This window comes from Triticum aestivum, chromosome 1D (assembly GCF_018294505.1).
Source record: "Triticum aestivum cultivar Chinese Spring chromosome 1D, IWGSC CS RefSeq v2.1, whole genome shotgun sequence".
Classification (NCBI taxonomy): domain Eukaryota; kingdom Viridiplantae; phylum Streptophyta; class Magnoliopsida; order Poales; family Poaceae; genus Triticum; species Triticum aestivum.
Window position 1 is genome coordinate 301311119 of NC_057796.1, and position 21662 is coordinate 301332780.

Below are 21662 nucleotides of genomic sequence, written 5' to 3' on the forward strand. Positions count from 1 at the left end.
GTCTACTTCTATCATATATTAAAAATCCTAAAAATACCTTGCTGCAATTTTACTTTATTTATTTTATTTTGTATTTTGTTCGATCTATCCATCACCACACAATTTAATCTTGTAATTAACCGCCAAGGGATTGACAACCCATTGTTCGCGGAGGTGTTGTTAACGAGTTGTTGTGCGATTCTTTTACTGGATTGATAACCTTGGTTTCATAACTGAGCGAAATACTTATCTCTATTGTACTGCATCATCCTCTCCTCTCCGGGGAAATCCCAACGCGGCTCACAAGTAGCAACCCCTCCCTAAGTCGGCCACGCCTTCCTCTCCCTTCAACCTATATATACTAGAGGATTTTGGCCTTTGTAGACATAAGCTTTGGAGCCTCCTCTAGTTCTCTAGTTCTAGTTGATCCAAATAGAGCTACATCTAGTTCTCTCTAATACTCATAATTAGAGGCCTCATGTGGCTCTAATCTTCTCCCTCTAATTCTCGGTGGCGATTAGTTCTGGATGGCGAAGCGCAGCCGGATCGTGAAGCATGTACACTTGCAAACTGCATAGAGGTCGTGCTTTCGGTCTTTTGTTTGAGGGATCGTCGTGGACGGTTCAAGGCACTTCAAGAACGATCTTCATCAACTCTTTTTTCGCTGCAATTCAGAGTTGGTAATAATCTGATCTAAACCCTTTATGCATCTTCATAATGATCCTCGACCGTGTTCGTAGGACGATTTTTTTTCTACTATGTTTCCCAACACTCAACTTCAAAATATTCAATCCAACGTAAAGAAACCTCGAAGAGCAAGACTTAATTCACCACAAAAATAAGAGAGGGAGGTGAACATCATGTGATCCAACTTGATTAACAAAGCTCACTATACATCAAGATTGAAATCCATCAAGAACATGGGGGAGAGAGATCAAACACATAGCTACTGATGCATACCCTCAAGCCTAAGCCCCGAGGATGAACTAAACACCGCATTTTTTTACTGTACCGCTAAGCCTCCGGCGCGGAACAGACCCAGTAAACTCGTCTTGCAAAAAAAAATACAAGATAAGTTTACATGATCTGTTCACCGGAGGTCTCGCACTACTGCAATTTGTTTTTACAGGCGGCCCTTATATCAAATTTGCGGGACGAGGTTTTAGCTGCTAGAGTTGCTCTAAACGTGAACTCGCAGTTCTACCCTTTTTAACTAAAGGGTAAGTTTTGATCTACACCATAGATCTGTCTTGATAATTGTAAGCTTTGTAGGGGTTGTACTGAAGCACACCTCATGCGCATGACAGCTGAGGAGAATGGCGTCCCAGAGACGAGACAGTCTTTTGCAGACCACGTCTATGTTGGTTGCACTTGTAATGACACGACAATGCTACTAAGAGCAACTTCAACGGGGCGACCTAAATTGACGCCTCGTCCGCTTTTTGTCCGTTTGGGTCGCTCGTCCGCCTGTCCGCGTCCGCTTTTTCATTTCGGTCGGTAGATACGCCCAATAAGAGACAGACGCATTTTATACGTTTCCGCGTCGGCATTTAGTCGAAGACCTAATGGGCGAGCCCGGCTCCGCCGCCTCGCCCGCAGCTCGCCGCGCCCGCCGCACGAGCTTGGCTGCCTCGCCCACGCGCTCCGCGCACTCGGCTGCCCCGCCCTTGCGCCTCGCGAGCTCGCCTCCGCCGCCTCGCCCGTAGTTCGCCGCGCCCGCCGTGCGAGCTCGCCAGCACACGACTAGCTAGCTAGCCAGCACACGCGCGCGCCAACATGCATGCACGGCCATCGGCGGCTAGCTAGCTAGCTAGCACGCCCGCGACGAGCAGCAACGCATGCATGCATAGCTAGCTAGCTAAGCACGCGCATGGCAGCAGCACCAGCAGTATGTGCGCGGCCAGCGGCGAGGCGAGTCGACGGGCGCGGCCGGCATGGGCGCCGGAGGAGCACGAGCCCACCACGTCGGAGCATCGGCGCCGAAGGAGGACGAGCTGGGTGGGTGGGTGAGTGGGTGGGAGAAGAAAAAGGAGGAGAGAGACCGGATGGGACGGATGGGTGGATGGCAAGTGGGGCAGGCAGCACATGCAGCCCGGACAGAGGCGGACGGGGAGGGCACAGAGAGCGCCGCTTTTGACCCAAATTTTCTTCAATTTGAGACGGAAATGGATCCGCGTGGACACGAAACGTACAGCGGGCGGACGCTGTGTCCGTTTGGGTCGCCCCGTTGGGCCAACTTTTGTGTCTGGATAACCCAAACGGACAAAATGGGTCGCCCCATTGGAGTTGCTCTAAATGCAGATGAGGATCATTATTTTTCCCTTTGAGGAGAATAAGATTTGTATTACTCGGATAATAAGTACTCCATCCGTTCCATGTTACAACCGGTTGTGATAACATATATATTATGGGACGGAGGGAGCAGGTTACAATCAATCAGCTAATGTAAGCTGTGAAACAAAGTCCCATTACCAGTGCAACCAACTTGGTCCGGACACACACAAATTCGTTAACACATGTATCAACCATACTGTGATTAGGGCTAGCTTTCTTGAGCAAAACCTCCCAGATTCCTAATATCAGCCACTTACTCTCTGTCAATAGCTGGGATAACTTAGATCGGTCCTCACTGGTACTCATCACGTGCCGCATGGTAAAATGATGCACATTTATAACATTGGACGAAAAGGAAACAAAAGGGCGAGTTCCTCTTGGTGCTCGAATTCTCTACCATGCCAAGGATTCGGCGTATTGTACATGAATAGGTTGCCCTTTGCCCAGCCTAGTTGTTTTATGTGCTGACAACAACAATGGGCTCGGGCAATCTATATGAATGCCTCTCGCTGTTCTGTAGGCAGCTTCAGCTCAGGCTCGAATTCTCCTAGTGGGGCAAAGTAAGAATCTACCATGTCCTCAGAAACGAACTCGAGCGCAGGAGGATCCCACTGCAAGAAAAAACATCTAAAAAGACTGCACTGAAAAAAAGAAAACAATTGTGCAACCAGCAAAATAAAATACCTTTGGGGCCAAGTCCTTGTCAACCAGTCGCGCTCTCACACCCTGCACAGCAAAACAAGCCCATCATTACTTTACATTTTGCATTATGTCCACTTGGTCACTCTTTCTGCCTTCAACAGATAATACATACCTCACAAAAATCATGATAAAATGGCTTTGAAATGCCATTGATGGACATGCGGTATTCACGCACAAGGCATTCATCAAGTGTCTGATATCTACCTTCACGTATCTACAGGATGGGCACACACAACCTCAGCAACCAGCATAAACACAACTAAACAAAGTTATTTCAGCTTACTACATACCGATCGTAGTGATACTTTCAAAGCAAGTGGGGAGGCCTCTTTCAATCTTTTCAGTGCCAACGTACACCATTCTTCATTCAACTGAGCTGCTTCACTTTCCTGATTACAAGAGAAGAGGTCCTTAAGCCATCTAAACCATAAGCATTGTAAAGAAAAAAGTTCTGTCATTAGAATCAAAACCTTGAATTCCAGAAAAACACGGTGTTAAAGTGGCTAACTCATACGGTAAAATTATCAAAGAGGAAAGTGCATTTCATGGATATAGGCTTGCATCAAGAGAAGTCAAGCAATAAGCATGTCATGGAAGTAAAATGTTGAACCATCACTCACCAATGCATCCACGATCTCTTCAACTGTTTCATGGCTGAAGCATTTATCTATGACCGCCAGCCTAAAGTAACACAAAGGGCACAAATGAGCTGAGCCTCCCACAAAATAAGACATGACGAGAAATTTGAAGAAATCTCAAAGCATGCACGTTAATCCATCTGAACCGCATACAAAAAAACGCATTCATTTAAATCATTTATCATTACCACCACTCCTACTATTATTGGTTTTGGTCTCTTTACAAAACATAAATATTTTACCATTTTGAGGTGACTTCATCTCATCCTTATAACTTGTACTCCATATCACGAATAAGTAACATTTTGGAAACTGACAGTCTTTAAGATGTAAAGTTGACAATTAATTTCTACTGTACTCCCCCCTTCCTAAAATATAAGGCGCAGTCAACTCTTTTTGATCTTCCACGTACCACTTTCACTATGATTTTCACTTATGGTATGCATACAAAATTAGTATAAGATGTATGAAATAAAAATATTTTGCAAGAAAAATATGATGATACCACTTATACGACTTATACATGCTAGATCCATATAATTTTATATATATAAGTGGTCAAAGTTGTGCATTAAAGATCATGCAAAGTCAAGCACGCCTTATATTTTGGTGAGGGAGTAATATATGTATAAAAACAAATGAAATTACTAGATTCTAGAAATACTTTCGAAGACAAATCCATACATATGATTTTCAAAATTCTAATGCGAATATTTAAAATGATAGAAATAGAAAATTTTAGAAGTCTGACTGAATATATGGCCAAAATGTCACCTATTTGTGATATGGAGTACCTTCACTTCATTAAATCAATGCGGTGGCTATCCATATAATAATAAATAGGGGTTTCATCTTTTGGAAGGAACAAATTGGGTTACGGTCTTACAGAAGTTATTTTGGAACAAATTCTAAACCGTATGGGCTATTAAAGAAGGGAACAGAAGGAATTGAGTTCAGCAAGAGAATGATTTATTGAAACTCAGACTAAAGACAAATAACAGAACATAGCAATCAGTGTTAATAAATTAGAGCATGCTTTGAACCCCCCCCCCCCCCCTTACGGCAGCTGCATCTTTCCTGAGTAGGCCTATCCCACACTGGGATTGCCGATTCCTCACCGGAGAAGGAATTAGAGCACGTTTGTTGAAACTTTTCCCTCCCTCTCACGCTGCCTGTATCTTTCCTGAGTAGGCCTATTCCACACTGGGATTGTTGATTCCTCACCAGAGAAGGACCAATTTCTCATCAGAGTAGCTTGTCTGTTGCCTAATGCTTTGCGTAGGCCAAAGCAAAGAGTTATACCATCCCCCAGCTCTTAAACGCGCTAAAGCTTACATTTAAAACGCTTTGATATATGGTTATGAACCAAGCCAAAAACTGAGCCTACCCCACTTGGTTGGGTGAGTGCAGCTACAATCTCACCAACTTGGTTCAAGTCCTCCTGGACACAAATACAGGTTCTTATATGCAATTGGGGGGGGGGGGGGGGGGGCTTTCCTCACAATTTTCCTTCACAAACATTATGAACCAAACAAGCTAGAGGACGACTTCATAGGTTGCGGTACTAAAAGTAATCGTAAGGCTGAAGTGATCAATGGCATAGTAAAATATTTATCCAGATAAATGTTTAGACTAGAATTATGTTCACTTGTATGGTCATTCCATGGCTTACCTATGTACAATGCTTGTCTTATCTGGATAAACAAGGTCCCCGTATTGTGCAAGGGAAGAATCAATAACTGATGGATCATCAGTAACCAATTTTGCAAGTCGTTCATCAACCAGATCCAGGTGCTATCACAAGAAATGGAACTCGTAAGGTTGGTCAATTAATTTGCTAACAGAGTAGAACTACAAAACAAGAAATAAAAAATACATGGTTTAGTCGGCATGATCTTACCTCACTCATTGAATAGTGTGTGGCAAGGCCAAGTGCAACCATATCAACTCCATTGAGTTTTTCACCAGTCAAGGCCAGGTATTCCCCTGCAAATGGATAATTAAAAGAATGATTGTATGTTTCTATATTACATTACAACATACAAAAAACACAAACCAGGGACAACATTAAACTAGTACAAACTGCAGGGAACTAATAAGAACATTGAACAACTAACCAACATGACCAGTTAGGTGTGACAAATAAAATGAGGCAGCAGCATCCGGATGAAAGCCAATATGTACTTCTGGAGTGGCAAACACCTGAAAATAGTAATTATGCACAGATTTATAGTTGTCAATACCCAACTTTGCAATTTCATGAACGCATAATTAAAATGAAGCGTCTAGACAGAAATATTACTGCACTATGATACCCGGCTCCTTAAGAGCAACTTAATAAAAGCAAATCAAGCAAAAACAATTGACATACCGTTCTATCAGTGGCAACGCGAAATGTTCCAGGAATGGAAACACCTCCTCCACCACCCATAGTAACACCGTCAAGAATGGCAACCTATATTGCGATATAAACGTTATATCAGCTGATTATCCAAAAATATCGAGACAAAATGTCCAATTTTAGAAAATGAGTTTGTGTACTTACATGTGGTTTTAAGTATGTGCCTAGAACATAGATGAAACTGTACAAAGTCCTGAAAAAATCTTTAGACTCGTCCAGCTTGCCTAATTCAACATAAGACAAGGTTAACATTAAAGGAAATACCAAGGCATATGACTAAAACAGGTTATCGCTGCATATAAATTTCCACTAGGAAGATTTGGTGTCAGGAAATTAATATATGTACTCTATTTATGCAATAAAAAAACTGCTGTTTCTTAGACCAACTTTCAAAAGGAAATGAAGAATGTGTGAAAAAAATTGAAGTTCCGCTATCATAATCGCTTTTACTTTTCTAATGTAAACGTACTAGAAACTTTAATAAGTTGGTCAGTGTTCCCTATATGGAAGCAATTACCATGTTTAACAAAGAAATGTAACTAAATGATGCACAGCGTCTGCCCACTTACCTTCATTGATAAGTTGGCGCAATCCAACAACATCCCCACCAGCACAGAATGCTCGGCCGCTGCCCTTCATGCAATACACACCTCAGCTTAGATTCGTCTAGTGCCATTAGTATCATGCAAATGATGAAGCACCATACCTTCATCATGACGAAACCAATGTCGGGGCTGTCCTCCCATGATTCATAGAACTTGTTGAGCCTAGCTCCCTATCAAGACAGCAATTCGACTAAAAGTCAGAACCATGAACCAAGATCATGTAACAGTCAGAAATAAATAATACATGTAGTCAGCATAAATACACGTGGATTAAAAAAGCAACACGAATCTGCATGGCTATTAAAGCACCAAATCAAAAGGTTGGAACAATGTGAATGAAAATGCAGAAATTACAACGGGCATGACACTTGTACAACCATATAGGCAAACCATACACCCATAATCAGGTACGCATCTAATGCAACATGTCCTGAATATGCATCTGGGGGTATTATATCTGCTACTACATTGATGAAGGCCCACAGACATCCAATCAAACACCACAAAGCAAATCATCACAAGAACATGATCTGACAGTCAATGTACATTAACATTTCAAATAATCTGATTACAAACTTGATCAAACAATAGTTGTGCACGGCCGCTAAGGCATTTCACCGGATGCCACACCTACAGATTGGCTGAGATGCTCCAACACATCATCAACCACAGAAACGTTTGCCATAGAACACACAGGCATTCCATCGACACCCACACACGATTGATCCAAAGGCGCAGAAACTATTTTACGAAAGAAATGAAAGGGGAACGTACCATAGTGGTAGTGAGGGCGTTGAGATGGCCGGGGCGGTTGAGCACGGAGGCGCGGGCACTGGCCTTGCCTTCCACCAGCACCTGGAAGCACGCGCCAAACGCGATACAATGTCAGCGACGGAATATCTCGCCTCCGATCACGGAGGTGGGGAGAGGCCGCCAAACGAGCAGTCAACCGGCGCGCAGTTACCTCGTCGCTGTCGGGGGCGGCAGCAGTAGCGGGTGACGGGCGGAGGGAAGAGAGATACCTACCGCCCATGACGCCGCGGCGGAGGGCCTCCCCGGCGCGGCGAGCGGCGGCGGCGGCGGCGAGGCTCGGCATGGTGGAGCGTAGGGTTTTGGAGGCGGAGAAGAATGGGAAAAGGAAGTGAGCAGTTATGTGGCCTGTGAGAGGATGCCGAAATGGGACGAAACCATAGCGTGGGCTGGGCTGCAGGGGACACAGGGGACTCTGGGCTTTTACTGCTAGGCTGTCTGTCCCAGTCCAATAGCCTCTGATTCTCAAAAAAAAAAAGTCCAATAGCCTCTGTTTTCCTCACACAACGTTCTCCTCAACCCCCTAAAAAAACAGAAACACTAAAAGAAAAATCTGACGTTTTCTCTGCCAATTTATATTGGTGTGATGATGGCAATTTTAGTTTGCAAGGTCCGATTTTTTTCTGAAAAAATGAACCATGGCAGATTTGCCATGCTCATTTGACATCCTCGGAGAACATGATTTGCCATGAAAAACATTTGATTTGCCATGGTAAAAAGTATGACGTCAGATTTATAGTGTAGTCCAAAAAAGGTTCTCCTCAAAGTCTCCTTTGATTTCAAAGGGAAGATTTTTTAGGATTCCCTAAATAAAAGATTTTTAGCATCTACAATCTTAAAGAAAAACTTATCATTTGGTTTGTAGGATGGAAATCCTTGTAATTCATTTACACTCTATTTTGGAAGAAACATTCCATCCGCCAACCTCTTGGTAGATTTTTTTTTTACTTTTAGACTTTGATTACCAGCGAATGTCGGCTTTTTAAGCATGGTCAAACGAACGTGTTTTTTTTGTTGGAAGTGCTGCATTGTTTAAGGATATCGGGTAAGCCCGAGTTTAAAGCATCCAAGATACAATTCGAAGGGATATGGAACCATGTTCTACATAGTTCATTCCTGCAAACTTCCTTGGCTAATAAGTGAGCGACGCCATTGGCTGATAGTCTCACCCACGAAATCTCTATGCTCCTTTATGGTTAGAAGAAAACCCTTCATCTCGTCGACAAAGTGGACCGTAAGCGGATAGACCATGATAGTTTGTTTACCATCACTTGGAGTCAGACTCAAGCACCCACTTTTGAACCCCCATCTCGACTGCAACTACGACCGCCCTTGTAGACGCCAATAACTCTACCATGTTGGGGTCCAGAGCTGTAGAAAAAAAATAGCAGGTCCATCCCACGAACCTGCCATGTTGATCTCGCAATACCGCTCCTCCTCCTTTACCCCAGTCTTCGGCAATCGGTGTTGGCTTTGATCCATCCCTTTCTCTGGCGGGAGCTGGCGTCCTCCACCACAGGACATCGGGCTTTAGAACGAATGTTTCTTATGGCAAATCCGCCATCACGACAATATAAATTGCCATTAGCAACGTTTGTTTTATCATGCATAAAAATCTGGCATCAATTTTTTAACATCTCCGATAATTTTTACAGTACCAGTTCCAGCCAAATCCTTCGGTCAAAAATAAAAACTCATAGGGCTTTTTGGAGCTTTTGAATTCTTAGGATTGAAAACCTCTTAGATTCATTTGCACTCAAATTTGCAGACAAAAATTCCTCCACTTGTAGAGTTTTTTTTTCATGTACCATAAACAATCTTTTGTTGGAATTCCTAGTTAAGAATCAAAAGGACATTACACTTCAATCCTAACATACAGTTAGAATTCAAGAGACTTGCACTTCAATCCGGTTTGAAAATCATATAGATTCAAAGTGAAGCTCAAATTTTACTTTATTTGCAAATTATTTCATAGTCTGATTGGGTTTGCAGGAGTTAGCCACGCCATGGCGTTGGGTTTGGCTTCAGCAACCACAGCAAAGCATACAATAGATTTTTGTTATGTTGCAACAGGCCAATTTCAGACACTGCGTACATAAGTATCCTCCAGAAGAAATAAATTTGTAAATAAACAAACATAGACGGCCGTTTCAACCATGAAATGTACCAGCAGGAAAAATTTCAGCTTATATTGATATATACTAAAAGAACCTTTTAACAATAAAAGAATGAAACTGATAAGTCCCATTAACAAAAGACAAAAGGTGGTGCCAAAAAAAGTGGCAGCCACATTTACAAAACGCCAAATCAAAAAAGCTTTGGCCTGACTCTCTTATATCAGCCAACTTATTTGGTTAGCTTGTATATATAATTGGGGGCTTCTCCAGGTCAGCAAAACCGTTCTTCCCGTCTGCTCAGCTAGAACCCTCCTTCCATGCTGCCAATGTCCTCAGGAATTCCATCACCTAAATGTAAACATTTCATTCTCAGACTATGACACTCGACTACATGGTTGCCATATCAATAATGCATTGTCGATAATTTGTAGAAAAGACACTGAAGCACTGGTAATGTCTTCTTATTTTTTCTTTACAGAGGATAAAGAAATATATGTACCTCAGATGGATCCCTCAGGGAATAGAAGGCATCACTGTCCTTGGGCACAGATGAAACCAGAATTCCAAAGCCATGGTTGTTTGCTTTCAGAACCTAAATGCACCAAGATGACAACTTTATATACCTCATCAGAACTCTAAAGAATTGTCGTATGGGTTTTGCATGTTATGCAAGCAAACCAGAGACATGACTTACCTTGAATGCATCTTCGTCAGTCTTGTCATCTCCGACATAGATGGGAAGAACATCATCACTCTCGCTTAGTCCAAGCGATTCAAGCAAAAATTCCACAGCTTTCCCCTTGTTCCAGTCAATGACAGGGCGAACTTCAAGAACCTGCAATCAAGAACACAGCTGAATAAAACAATGCTACAGTTAACAAATAATTTGATATAAAGCCTGGTGGCTGTGCATAATATTCACCTTCCTCCCATGGGTAAGCCTAAGACAAGGGTAATCCTTCAGAACAGCAGTTACACGCTGATGAACTGTTTCGTAGTCCTACAAAGCGATAAACAAAGAGAAGATAAGTGTCCAGCCAACATTTTAAAAAAGAAAGTGTTTCTGATATATGAAACTGAAAGGAACTCTTAGATGTAGACTTACATGTGGTGCAACGTTTCGGTAATGCACAGACACGCAGAACTTGTTATCTTCCATCCTTGCACCTTCGATGTCCTTTATACTCTCACTAAGATTTTCGAACACCTGGCAAGCCACCAAGGTGAGCAGCCTGAACTATATGTTGTAACATGGCATCATAACCTTTAGAGTTTAGACATTGATACATACCTCAGCTATCATAGGTAAAAACTCACTTGCAGGTTGGAAGAGATTGACCTCTTTACCCTATGAGTGAAAACAAGTGAACAATTAAAATTGCGAAACAGAAGAAAAAATCGTGTTGGAACAAAATCAAGAAAGTTGCTTCACCTCTGAATCAGTGGACCTAACACATTCCACATGGTGACCATTGGACTCAGACTTCCTAATAGGCCCCATGATGTCCATTCCATGACTTCCAGCGTAGTACAGCTCGGTTAGTTTCACAAAGTCAAATACCTAGAGGGACAGAAAACTTTAGGTAGAAGAAAAATAGAGTAAGAAAGGAGTCGAGATGTAGAATCTGGTATAAACAACATACCTTGTCACGAGATCTTCCACTAATGATTGCAGTCGGGAAAAGTGATGCTACATGCCTCACAGCAGCACGCATCTGTGAAAAAAAATCTTTAGAAGCAGAATGGAAAATTCACTGATATTGTAACACATACATAGAGATGACAGTTCAAACTGTATGTGGAGCAAGGGTTTAAAAATAAACCTCGTCAGACATTACTGCATTTGCAGGATTGTCCACAATAGGCGAAAGAGTTCCATCATAGTCAAGAAACAATGCCAATTTTTTTCCGCGGGCAAGCTCAGTAATTGCCTCGAAGGAGCCTAAAGCAGAAGGATAATTCACCTACAAAACAAAACGATGGAAATAATTTAACGGTGTGTGGTTTCCTTGTAATACTATCAAATGCTATAGAATCAAATACATACCATCCAATTACGATATCGCAAATCAAGATCATCAGCTTGAACATCATGGGGTAAGAAGTCCTTGCTTTGCCTCTTACGAGGAGGTGATGAGGCCAGCATCAGATCAAGCCATCCGGCAGCACGAACCTCTTCGATCTTGCTGGGAAGAGGTTTCTTCTTTGGGGTGTTCAGGTAAAGCCCAGAAGGTGGGAAGCTAGTAGGTGTTGTGTACGTCATAGGCAAGGCTAGTGAAGGGAGAGGATCAACAAAAACAGGAGAGTTGTGGCTTGTCTTCAAATCCATACACAGAACAAGACTTCCTGTCAGTCTTGTTGTCAAACTACAAACTACCAACAACAGAAGTAGAGTGCAGGACTGAAGAATGAAACAGAGAACACTCAACCAACCCTCTTATCAATAAAAAAACGGGGATCTTTTCGTCACTGCAAACGTGCATGAAACGCAGCCAACTCAGCAAGCGAGAAGACCCTGCATTTTGTGTCAATGAACAAATTTAGCAGGGGGGGAAAGTAAATAACTGAAATAACAAGGAGAATATCCGGATGCATACCGGTTGATATCGCTAAGAGGAAGGCTCCTGTATCTGACGGGCCCGCTCCAAGAACAATAATTGAGTAGAGTCACAGCCAACACTGCATTAAGAAGAAAGACGACCACTTTGTTATTTAATGGAACACCAAAACTAAAGCAAGAACAGCTGAAAACACTGCTCGGGTTGCTTTACAAAATAGCTAGTACATTTGTCTTGCAAGTTAAAATAGGAAATAGAGCGGTTCAACTTTCTGTATAAGAATCCTGGGCGACAAGGAGAAATGAGAAGACACGAAGGTGTGATTCCATTTATGCACCACCAAACATTAGTTGGAAAATGACATATCATCCATCCATCACTTTTTTAACCGAACATCCCACCCATCATTAGCAGCTCAAATTGACAGCATGGAACAAAATGACACGGCTACAGAAAGTAGGAACCGCATAATCCAAGCTTGGAACCCCAAACCCTGTGTAAATCCTAACACAATAGTACAATTGACCGGTGGAAGTTTAAATAAAGAAGGAAGAAGGTAAGGAAAAACAACTGTTGAGACGCAAATCGAGAATGCATACATGGACAAGTACAAAGCATGTGCACATGGCCATTACTAGTGCTAATAATGGTGGCAACAAGAACGTAAACTATAACCCAATAATGGATTAGCTGAGCTGCCGCTGTGCGTTTTCATCTCTGATGATGGATGGAACCAACTGAGGGATTGGATAGGGATAGCGCAGTGCACCAATCAAACAAACCCAAGCAATCAATCTGCCTTCACATCATAATGGAGCCCGGGCGACGCAACATGCCCCGCGCAACGGCGGCAGTGAAAGCCACAGCCCCCATCAACCCCAACCAACCAGGACAATTGGACGCGACGACAAGCCCAAGCCAGCGAGTGTACTACCTTGAATTATTTTCTCAAGACAATTAGTCTCCCCTTCTCTCCCCTCGCAAGTTGCAATGCGTCCAAAAAGGATTGGGGAAAAGGGCAAAAAGAAGGTACGGTCATGGGACCCTCGCGAAGAATCCCACACCGCCAACCACCGCCACCGCCTCGATCCATCCACGGCCATGACCATGCCGTTACCCCTCCCCTACCCACAGATCAATCGATAGCCAACCAAAAACACCCGTCTTTCGGGACGGAGACGGCTTTTACCGCCATCCGTTCCCCGTCGGGCGGCCGGTCCCGGCCGGACGCGCCGAGTAAACAACCGGAAACCAATTCCGCGCGAGATCTACTAGACGGACGCCGCAACGGGGTCGCAGCCAATTAAAACGAATCCAGGGAAACCAACGGCGGCGATCGATACAGGGATGAGGAGCCATACCGGACGGAGAGACCTTCTCCGGGACGCTCCCAATGCCGGCGCGGGCGAGGCACCAGAAGGGGGGGCGTCAACGGCGGGGCGGGGGAGGAGCAGGTGTTGGGGGGTCTGTGGTTCGGGGGCCGGAAGGAGAGGAGACCGGGGCGGAGGAGGCCGCGTATTAATAGGCGGCGACTCTCCCTCCCTCCCTCTGCAGTAGCTTTCTCTCTCTACCCTTCCCCCGCTCTCTCTCTCTCTCTAGGATCCTGGGAAAGGTAGTTACCCGCTGTTTCCGTCGAGGGCGTTACGTTTCGCTTTCGCACCTCACGGGTGTCGCGGTGCGACCGGGGGCGGTGGGGCCGGCCCCGTCTATCCGACGTGTCGTGATCTGGACTGGCCACGTGGATAAATGGACGGCGATGGGCGGGTCGAACGTCGAAGGGAGGGGATGGTTGGTTAGTTGGTTTGGGCTGGAGGGGTCCACACGTGCGCGAGTTAAATTAAAAAAGGATAGTGGCGGGTGGGCCCGGGATCTACGGCGATTGGTGGGGAGAGGGCATGGAATCCGAACCGACCGCCTTGGGCGCACCGACACGTGGTGCCGCGTGGACAGCGGGCGCCTACTGGATCCACACGTGGAAAGGCGCTGGCCACCGGTGGCGCCACCACGTGACCTTTCTTCAACTTTTTTCCCAAGTTTTCGACTCCTACTACGCAGCCTGTGCGGATGAAATTTGTTTCGATTGTGTTCGTGAAGTTTGTACGTCGTATAGCTCGCGTAGGTCAGAGCAACAGGAACTGGTACACGAGTTGGCAGCCGTAAAAAACGAAGAGGAATGTTTTTTTTCTTGTGTAGTACAGTATATATACTGTCTTTTCTTCTGGTGGGTGCTGTGGTGATGTGCATCGGCTGGCCTTTCGAGTGGGCCGCAACTGACGGACCAAACCGGAGCTGGCAACGACGTGGAAATTCTGAACGGGGGGAGGCGCGCAACAGTGCACCGGAAAAGCTCACAGCTGGCTGGCAGCGATGGCAGCCCACGCAAGCATGCCGTGGCAGCTCTACTATCATTTCTATTGTCATTATTTTTCTTTGCGGGTGATTTCTGTTGTCATTATTAAATGCGTATGTGAAATACATGTTAATATTATTAAGTATAATATTAATCGTACACATATATTGATAGGAAATCTATGCATTAATTATGTAATTAACACTAACATTAATTTTTGATACTCACTTTGTTTCTAAATATAAGACCTTTTAGATATTTCAATATAAACTACATACAGATGTATATAGACGCATTTTAGAGTGTAGATTCACTCATTTTACTCCGTATTTGCACTGGAATTTCTAAAAGATCTTACATTTAGAATGGAGGGAGTATGATATTAATTGTACGCTAAACATGTTGAGCCCTCACCATTAGACTTGTCATAGTGGAAAGTATCATATATTGGTATCATGCATATGATACTAGTGTATGATAGTATCTCTATAATGCATAGTATCATAGCTTATAAGATTTGGTCAAAGTCAAACTTTGTTAACTTTGACTAAGTTTATGGAAAAATATATCAAGATTCACAATATGAAATCAATATTGTTAGATGCATCATGAAATTAATTTTCATACCATATAGCTCTAGTATTGTAGATGTTGGTATTTTTTTCCTACAAAGTTGGTCAAACTTTACAAAGTTTGACTTTGACCAAATCTTATATGCAAACTAAAAAGAAACGGAGGGAGTATCATAGAGACCTCATTTATTGGCATGCATGACACAAACTAGTACTACATCATTTAGACTACTCACAGTGGGAGTAACATAGATGAGAGAACGGGGGGAGGCGCGCAACAGTGCACCGGAATGTGGATGATGTGGCATTATACTTTCATTGGGACCAGCCGTAGAGCAGTCTAGATCATTCTATTAACCGGGTTTAATGACCGTTATTAGCTGAATCTTGCCCTTTTGATTCTTTTTATTTATAATAGGACAGACACACATGCATGACACATTTATTTCTCACACGGTATTGATGTCTACTACATAACCTTCTTCTTGTAGACGTTGTTGGCCTCCAAGTGCAGAGGTTTGTAGGACAATTGCAAATTTCCCTCAAGTGGATGACCTAAGGTTTATCAATTCGTGGGAGGCGTAGGATGAAGATGGTCTCTCAAACAACCCTGCAACCGAATAACAAAGAGTCTCTTGTGTCCCCAACACACACAATACAATGATAAATTGTATAGGTGCACTAGTTCGACAAAGAGATTGTGCTACAAGTGCAATATGGATGTTAGATATAGGTTTTTGTAATCTGAAATTATAAAAACAGCAAGGTAACTAGTAGCAAAAGTGAGCGTAAACGGTATTGCAGTGTTTTGAAACAAGGCCTAGGGTTCATACTTTCACTAGTGCAAGTTCTCTCAACAATAATAACATAATCAGATCATATAACAATCCCTCAACGTGCAACAAAGAGTCACTCCAAAGTCACTAATTGCGGAGAACAAACGAAGAGATTATTGTAGGGTACGAAACCACCTCAAAGTTATTCTTTCCGATCAATCCATTGGACTATTCCTATAAGTGTCACAAACAGCCTTAGAGTTCGTAGTAAAATAACACCTTAAGACACAAATCAACCAAAACCCTAATGTCACCTCAAGTATCCGTGGGTATGATTATACGATATGCATCACACAATCTCAGATTCATCTATTCAACCAACACAAAGAACTTCAAAGAGTGCCCCAAAGTTTCTATCGGAGAGTCAAGACGAAAACGTGTGCCAACCCCTATGCATAGATTCCCAAGGTCACGGAACCCGCAAGTTGATCACCAAAACATACATCAAGTGAATCAATAGAATACCCCATTGTCACCATGGGTATCCCACGCAACACATACATCAAGTGTTCTCAAATCCTTAAAGACTCAATCCGATAAGATAATTTTAAAGGGAAAACTCAATCCATTATAAGAAGATAGAGGGGGAGAAGCATCATAAGATCCAACTATAATAACAAAGCTCGCGATACATCAAGATCGTGCCATATCAAGAACACGAGAGAGAGAGAGATCAAACACATAGCTACTGGTACATACCCTCAGCCCCGAGGGTGAACTACTCCCTCCTCGTCATGGAGAGCGCCGGGATGATGAAGATGGCCACCGGGGATGGATCCCCCCTCCGGCAGGCTGCCGGAACAGGGCCCCGATTGGTTTTTGGTGGGTACAGAGGCTTGCGGCGAAACTCCCCATCTAGGTTTCTTTCTGGGGGTTCCTGTATTTATAGGAATTTTTGGCGTCGGTCTCACGTCAGGGGGGTCTCCGAGTCATCCATGAGGCAGGGGGCGCTCCCAGGGGGGTAGGGCGCGCCCTCCACCCTCGTGGATGGCTCGGGACTCTTCTGGCCCAACTATTTTACTTCGGGGGCTTCTTTTGGTCCATAAAAAATCCACAAAAATTGTCAGGTCAATTGGACTCCGTTTGGTATTCCTTTTCTGTAAAGCTCAAAAACAGAGAAAAAACATAAACTGGCACTGGGCTCTAGGTTAATAGGTTAGTCCCAAAAATCATATAAAATAGCATATAAATGCATATAAAACATCCAAGATGGATAATATAATAGCATGGAAAAATCAAAAATTATAGATACGTTGGAGACGTATCAGGTATCAGCGCCAACTATTTGTTCGCGAAAAAAATGATAGCCAGCTATTTATTTCTTCTTTTAATGTATTTCGCCTCAACAATTTTGTGTGGTTGACATGTATGGTACTTGTCACGATATTTCCACTACAAGATGTCTAATCTCTTATATTAAGATTTAATTATGTTTATATTTAATTTTGTTAATTAGTTTGTGTTTAATCAACTAAATGACAGCAGTTGCTTTTGGCAAACCGTGGTGTCGGTTCACTCCCAAGTTTCCTCAACAGATACATGTTGTTCATGTCCTTCGGGAATGTATAAATAGTACATATACTCCCTCCATCCATGTATTTGGCTGGCTCACCAATCTCATATATTCCTAGATTGTAAGGACATGTACAATGGTTAATAAGACAATCTTATTTTACTCTCGTCATGTAATCTATAAAAAACAATAAAAAGTGACGTACAATGCGTTGTTTCTTAGTATCATCTCTGATAACTAAATATCAATAAATATATGTTGAGACATATTTTCCTGAGAGATCATCTCTTGGTTAAAAGAAAACATAAATCTTCTCATGGTTTCTTTCTCCTATACGTCAAATTTACTCTACATGAAACTCCTATGACAACACCATTGTACATGCCCTAAGTCGCCTCAAAGCATTTACAATTGACTTACTTATGCATGTGCAACCGAGTGAATAGCATAAAACTACCACTTTTGGTGCTACGGTACCAAAAAACTACCGAAAATTTGTTTGTGACTAATATCTACCACTGTTGGCGTCGGCTGTCTCAAAAAACCCAAATCACCATGTGATTCAAAATTGATCTGGATTATGACAAGTCGGGCCCGCTCCTAAACAAACCGTTTGTTTGACTGTTTAGTTTGACCGTTAACTTACATGTGGGGCCCACCCGTAAGCTTCATCTTCTTCCCTTTCTTCTCTACTCCCCTCCCCTGAGCTCTCTCTTCTTTCCTCATGGCCAGCCACCGCTCACGGCCGGCCACCGCGACGGGCTACAGTTGGCCACCGCCACGGGCGCGGAGGCAGCCGGCGAGCAGCTCGACCACCCACGCCTCCTCCCTCCTCCCCATAGTTCGCCTCCTATAGCGCATTCGCCGCCCAGCCCCATCTCCGGCGGAGCTCAGCCAACTCCCGCACCTCCTGCTGGCCTCCTTGCACTCAGGTCGAGCTCGCTTTCTTCACGTCCGACGGCCGCCGTGCCTGGCCCCATCTGCAACGCCTTGAGGCGAGCTCGCCATGGCTGCCTCGCCCGCAGCTGGCAGTAGGGAGCCCTCGAGCTCTGCCGCGTGAAACAGGGCAGCAACGACAGCCTCGAGCTCCGGCGCGTGCAGCAGAGCTGCAGGGACGGCGCCGCTGAAGGCCGGCCGACGCCCGCATCATCTCCGGCGACGAGCTTGCCGGCGGGGACCCGATTGCCTTTTGTTTTATTTTTCAGGGACCCGATTGCTTTTTATTTTATTTTCAGGGACCTGATTGGGAATGAAGATTTATTTTATTTGAATATGTGGAAGAGACATTGACATGTAGGCCTCACATGTAAGTTAACAGTCAAATAAACGGTCAAACGAACTATTATCTTACATGCGGACCCCAGCTGTCATAAATCTGATCAGATGTTAACCACTCGCCCATTTAGATTTTTTGAGACAGCCGACGCCAACAGTGGTAGGTATTAGTCACAAACAAATTTTCGGTAGCTTTTTAGTACCATAGCACGAAAAGTGGTAGTTTTATGCTATTCACTCTATACAACGGTAGCCGGTAGCCCGCATACCGTCCATGTAAAAGGGTGTACCATTGCATGCGGTAGTTACTGCATGATGATCATGCGCGGGAGGTGGGAAGTTGAGATACATACAATAGTTGTGGCGCTAATTTTGAATCAACTGTGATGAACAATAGGCAGGTTGGCTAATTATATGGAACGATTTTTCTCTCAGGGGGTTGATAGGAGTGTTGGTTGCAGCATTGTGGTTCTCCCGTCTAAAACACCAGTCCGAAGGGAGTATCTGATACTCCCTCCATTCCAAACTACATGGTGCATAAATCTAGTCAAAAGTCGATTGTTTATGAGTTTGACCAACTATAAATAGCGAAGGAAATACCAACAACTACAAGTATTGAACTAATCGATCATGAAAAATACTTAATGATGGATATATCGATATTGGTTTGATATTGTTTATCTTCATATTTTTGTATATACACTTGGTCAAACTTAGAATGCATTCACTTTTTCACTGAATTTACACGCCATCTATTTAGGGACGGAGGTAGTACATTGTTGGTTGATGGCATGAATATATTTACCAACAAACAAATTGTTGGACATGCTCTTATGCACGAGGCGATGCGATGCCCAGCTAGTACCTCGGCCACTTGTATGTTTATCATGGTGATTGTGTTATTTTCGTTTGACCATTTCTCTCTCCCGAGGGAACCAATAGGGCAAGAGGGGGACGAGAAGACTGCACGTCCCTGTTGCATCTGCATGAGCGCAGCCGTCCGGATCCTGTCTGGTGATGATGCAGTGGCGGTGCAGGCATGGGGTGGCACGCTTCCCCATATTGGCCGCATTTATGAGTTGTTTCAAGGCTCCGGGCCGCGGACGAAAGGGCTTCTCAAGCCGATAGGCTGCCAATGAACAGGCTCGCAAAGCTGACTGCGGTTGCTATCAGCAGTGGTGTGCAGAATGATTAGGAGGGTGGGTGGTGTACTACACACAGGACTGTATGTATGAACAGGGAGCAAAGTCACACAATATTCATGGGGTGGTACCGGCGCCAACAGCTAAGAGACAGAGGGGTGCAGCCGCCCAACGGCGCAGAAGTTTCTGTCCCGTTCGGTTTGAAGTTGCCCTAGCAGCTACCAGAAAGTTCACGTACGCGTCGTGCGTGCGTCCGGCCGGGTCCGGCGTTGTTTGGAACGCACGTAAACTAAGCATGCCCTCCAAATGATATTGCATTTTACATGCACTGGTTGCTCTCGGGCTAGTTAAACTATGCTAGTCAAACGGGCATACGACGTGCGACGGTCGTTGCGAGCTTTTTTGTCAAGACAGAATCATGGTGGTTGGCGGAAACGGCGGCCGAATTGCCGAGAAAGAAACATGCGCGAACGCGTCGTCAACCAAGTTCGCATTTCCTAAGTGCAAGTTGAGCATTGCCTTTCGCTGGCAGCTATACGTGAGGTCACACGCGAACGCGGCACGTACGTAGTGCTCCTGCCGCTAGGAGGGCGACGTGTTGTCGGTCGGTGCAAATTACCGCGAAACCAAGGCTGCACGTACGTGGCGGTGACGGTGCATGGGACGGTACATCACGGCCGGGCGGAGCAACAAGGGAAGAGGTCGGTGCCTACGCGCGTCCAAGTCATGCCACGCACGCCGTGCGGCACCAACTTGGCACGGCTGCGTCGGCTCACCGAGCTCAAAGATGTCAAGTGGAGAAAGAATCACAGAACTGCGCTCTCCCTGTCATGAATATACTGTCACGTCTCTAGTTCTGGTATGACCTAGACTAGCTAGTCATGTGTGCATCATGTCTAAATTTCATTTAAATTTGAAATGGGGATTTGTGAAACCCTCAGAATCATTTTTGGAAATGACCTAGATAAAAATTGATCCAAAAGGGTCCAAGAAAATGTTCATGTTGCTCTCTGAAAATATTGGACAGAGATAAAAATCAAACCAATATTTTTAGGAGCTCATAGATATCTATTTTGGCCTTTTGGAATTAATGCAGTAATTATTTGCTTTGGATATACTCCCTCCGTTCCTAAATACTTGTCTTTCTAGGCATTTCAACAAGTGACTACATACGGAGTAAAATGAGTGGATCTACACTTTAAAATATGTCTACATACATCCGTATGTGATAGTCATTTGAAATGCCTAGAAAGACAAGTATTTAGGAACGGAGGGAGTATATTGTTATATATATAGAATATTGTCCAAAAATTATGCTAGTTGATGAGGAGCTCTGGAATAATACCACTAGCTCCTACAAAAATTGGCATAAGAAAATAAAATGATTTGGTATTCTACTAAATCAGAACAAATGTCAGAAAAATAGAAAATAAACAAAAAGGGGGAAAACCCTTACCTGGACTTACCCGGGCCACTTGCTGGCCTGGCTCTGTGCCGGCCCAGCTGACTGGCCAGCGCCAGTCGTCCCCCTCCTCGCGCCAGAGGGACAGGGCGCGTGGTCGCCGCACGCCGCGCGCATGCGCGCCACGACAGCTGCCTGCCTGCCCTCCCCCCCTCGACGCCTCGGTCGCCTGGACGACGCCACGACCCCCCTCTAGGCCTCACTCCCTCTCTGCTGCGCCTCTCCCCTCCTCTCTCCCGCTTTCTCCCGCGACGCCTGAACGCGCCGGTCGCCGCCGTTCGCTGCCCCGCGCTCCCCGCCATCCCCTCGCACCTCCGTCGTGTCCCAGAGCTCCGCCTCCTCGCGCTGAACCCCTCCGCTGAGCCACG

At 44.4% G+C, this 21662-nt stretch overlaps 2 protein-coding genes across 3 annotated transcripts; both read right to left on the bottom strand.

Annotated features, from left to right (window-relative positions):
- Positions 1 to 2301: 2301 nt before the first annotated feature.
- Positions 2302 to 7842, bottom strand: LOC123181610 (3-hydroxyisobutyryl-CoA hydrolase-like protein 2, mitochondrial). The gene is made up of 14 exons (XM_044593918.1): positions 7624 to 7842; positions 7434 to 7514; positions 6761 to 6829; positions 6624 to 6687; positions 6199 to 6278; positions 6025 to 6108; positions 5771 to 5855; positions 5554 to 5639; positions 5326 to 5447; positions 3636 to 3696; positions 3306 to 3404; positions 3128 to 3229; positions 2998 to 3039; positions 2302 to 2924 (listed from the first exon to the last, which is right to left on the bottom strand). The coding sequence occupies exons 1-14, from the start codon at positions 7753 to 7755 to the stop codon at positions 2805 to 2807; spliced, it is 1227 nt and encodes a 408-aa protein (XP_044449853.1). The 5' UTR covers positions 7756 to 7842; the 3' UTR covers positions 2302 to 2804.
- Positions 7843 to 9633: 1791 nt separating this feature from the next.
- On the bottom strand, positions 9634 to 13652 carry LOC123181612 (probable trehalose-phosphate phosphatase 2). Of its 2 annotated transcripts, XM_044593920.1 has the most exons (13): positions 13506 to 13652; positions 12184 to 12265; positions 12020 to 12101; positions 11634 to 11903; positions 11410 to 11550; positions 11230 to 11301; positions 11019 to 11147; positions 10878 to 10934; positions 10692 to 10793; positions 10509 to 10586; positions 10281 to 10421; positions 10086 to 10178; positions 9634 to 9934 (listed from the first exon to the last, which is right to left on the bottom strand). In XM_044593920.1, exons 4-13 carry the CDS (start codon positions 11847 to 11849, stop codon positions 9884 to 9886), a joined length of 1080 nt encoding a protein of 359 aa, XP_044449855.1. In that variant the 5' UTR covers positions 11850 to 11903; positions 12020 to 12101; positions 12184 to 12265; positions 13506 to 13652; the 3' UTR covers positions 9634 to 9883. The 2 variants fall into 2 exon arrangements, with proteins under 2 accessions (XP_044449855.1, XP_044449854.1); XM_044593919.1 differs by having other exon boundaries at positions 11634 to 12101.
- Positions 13653 to 21662: the final 8010 nt, after the last annotated feature.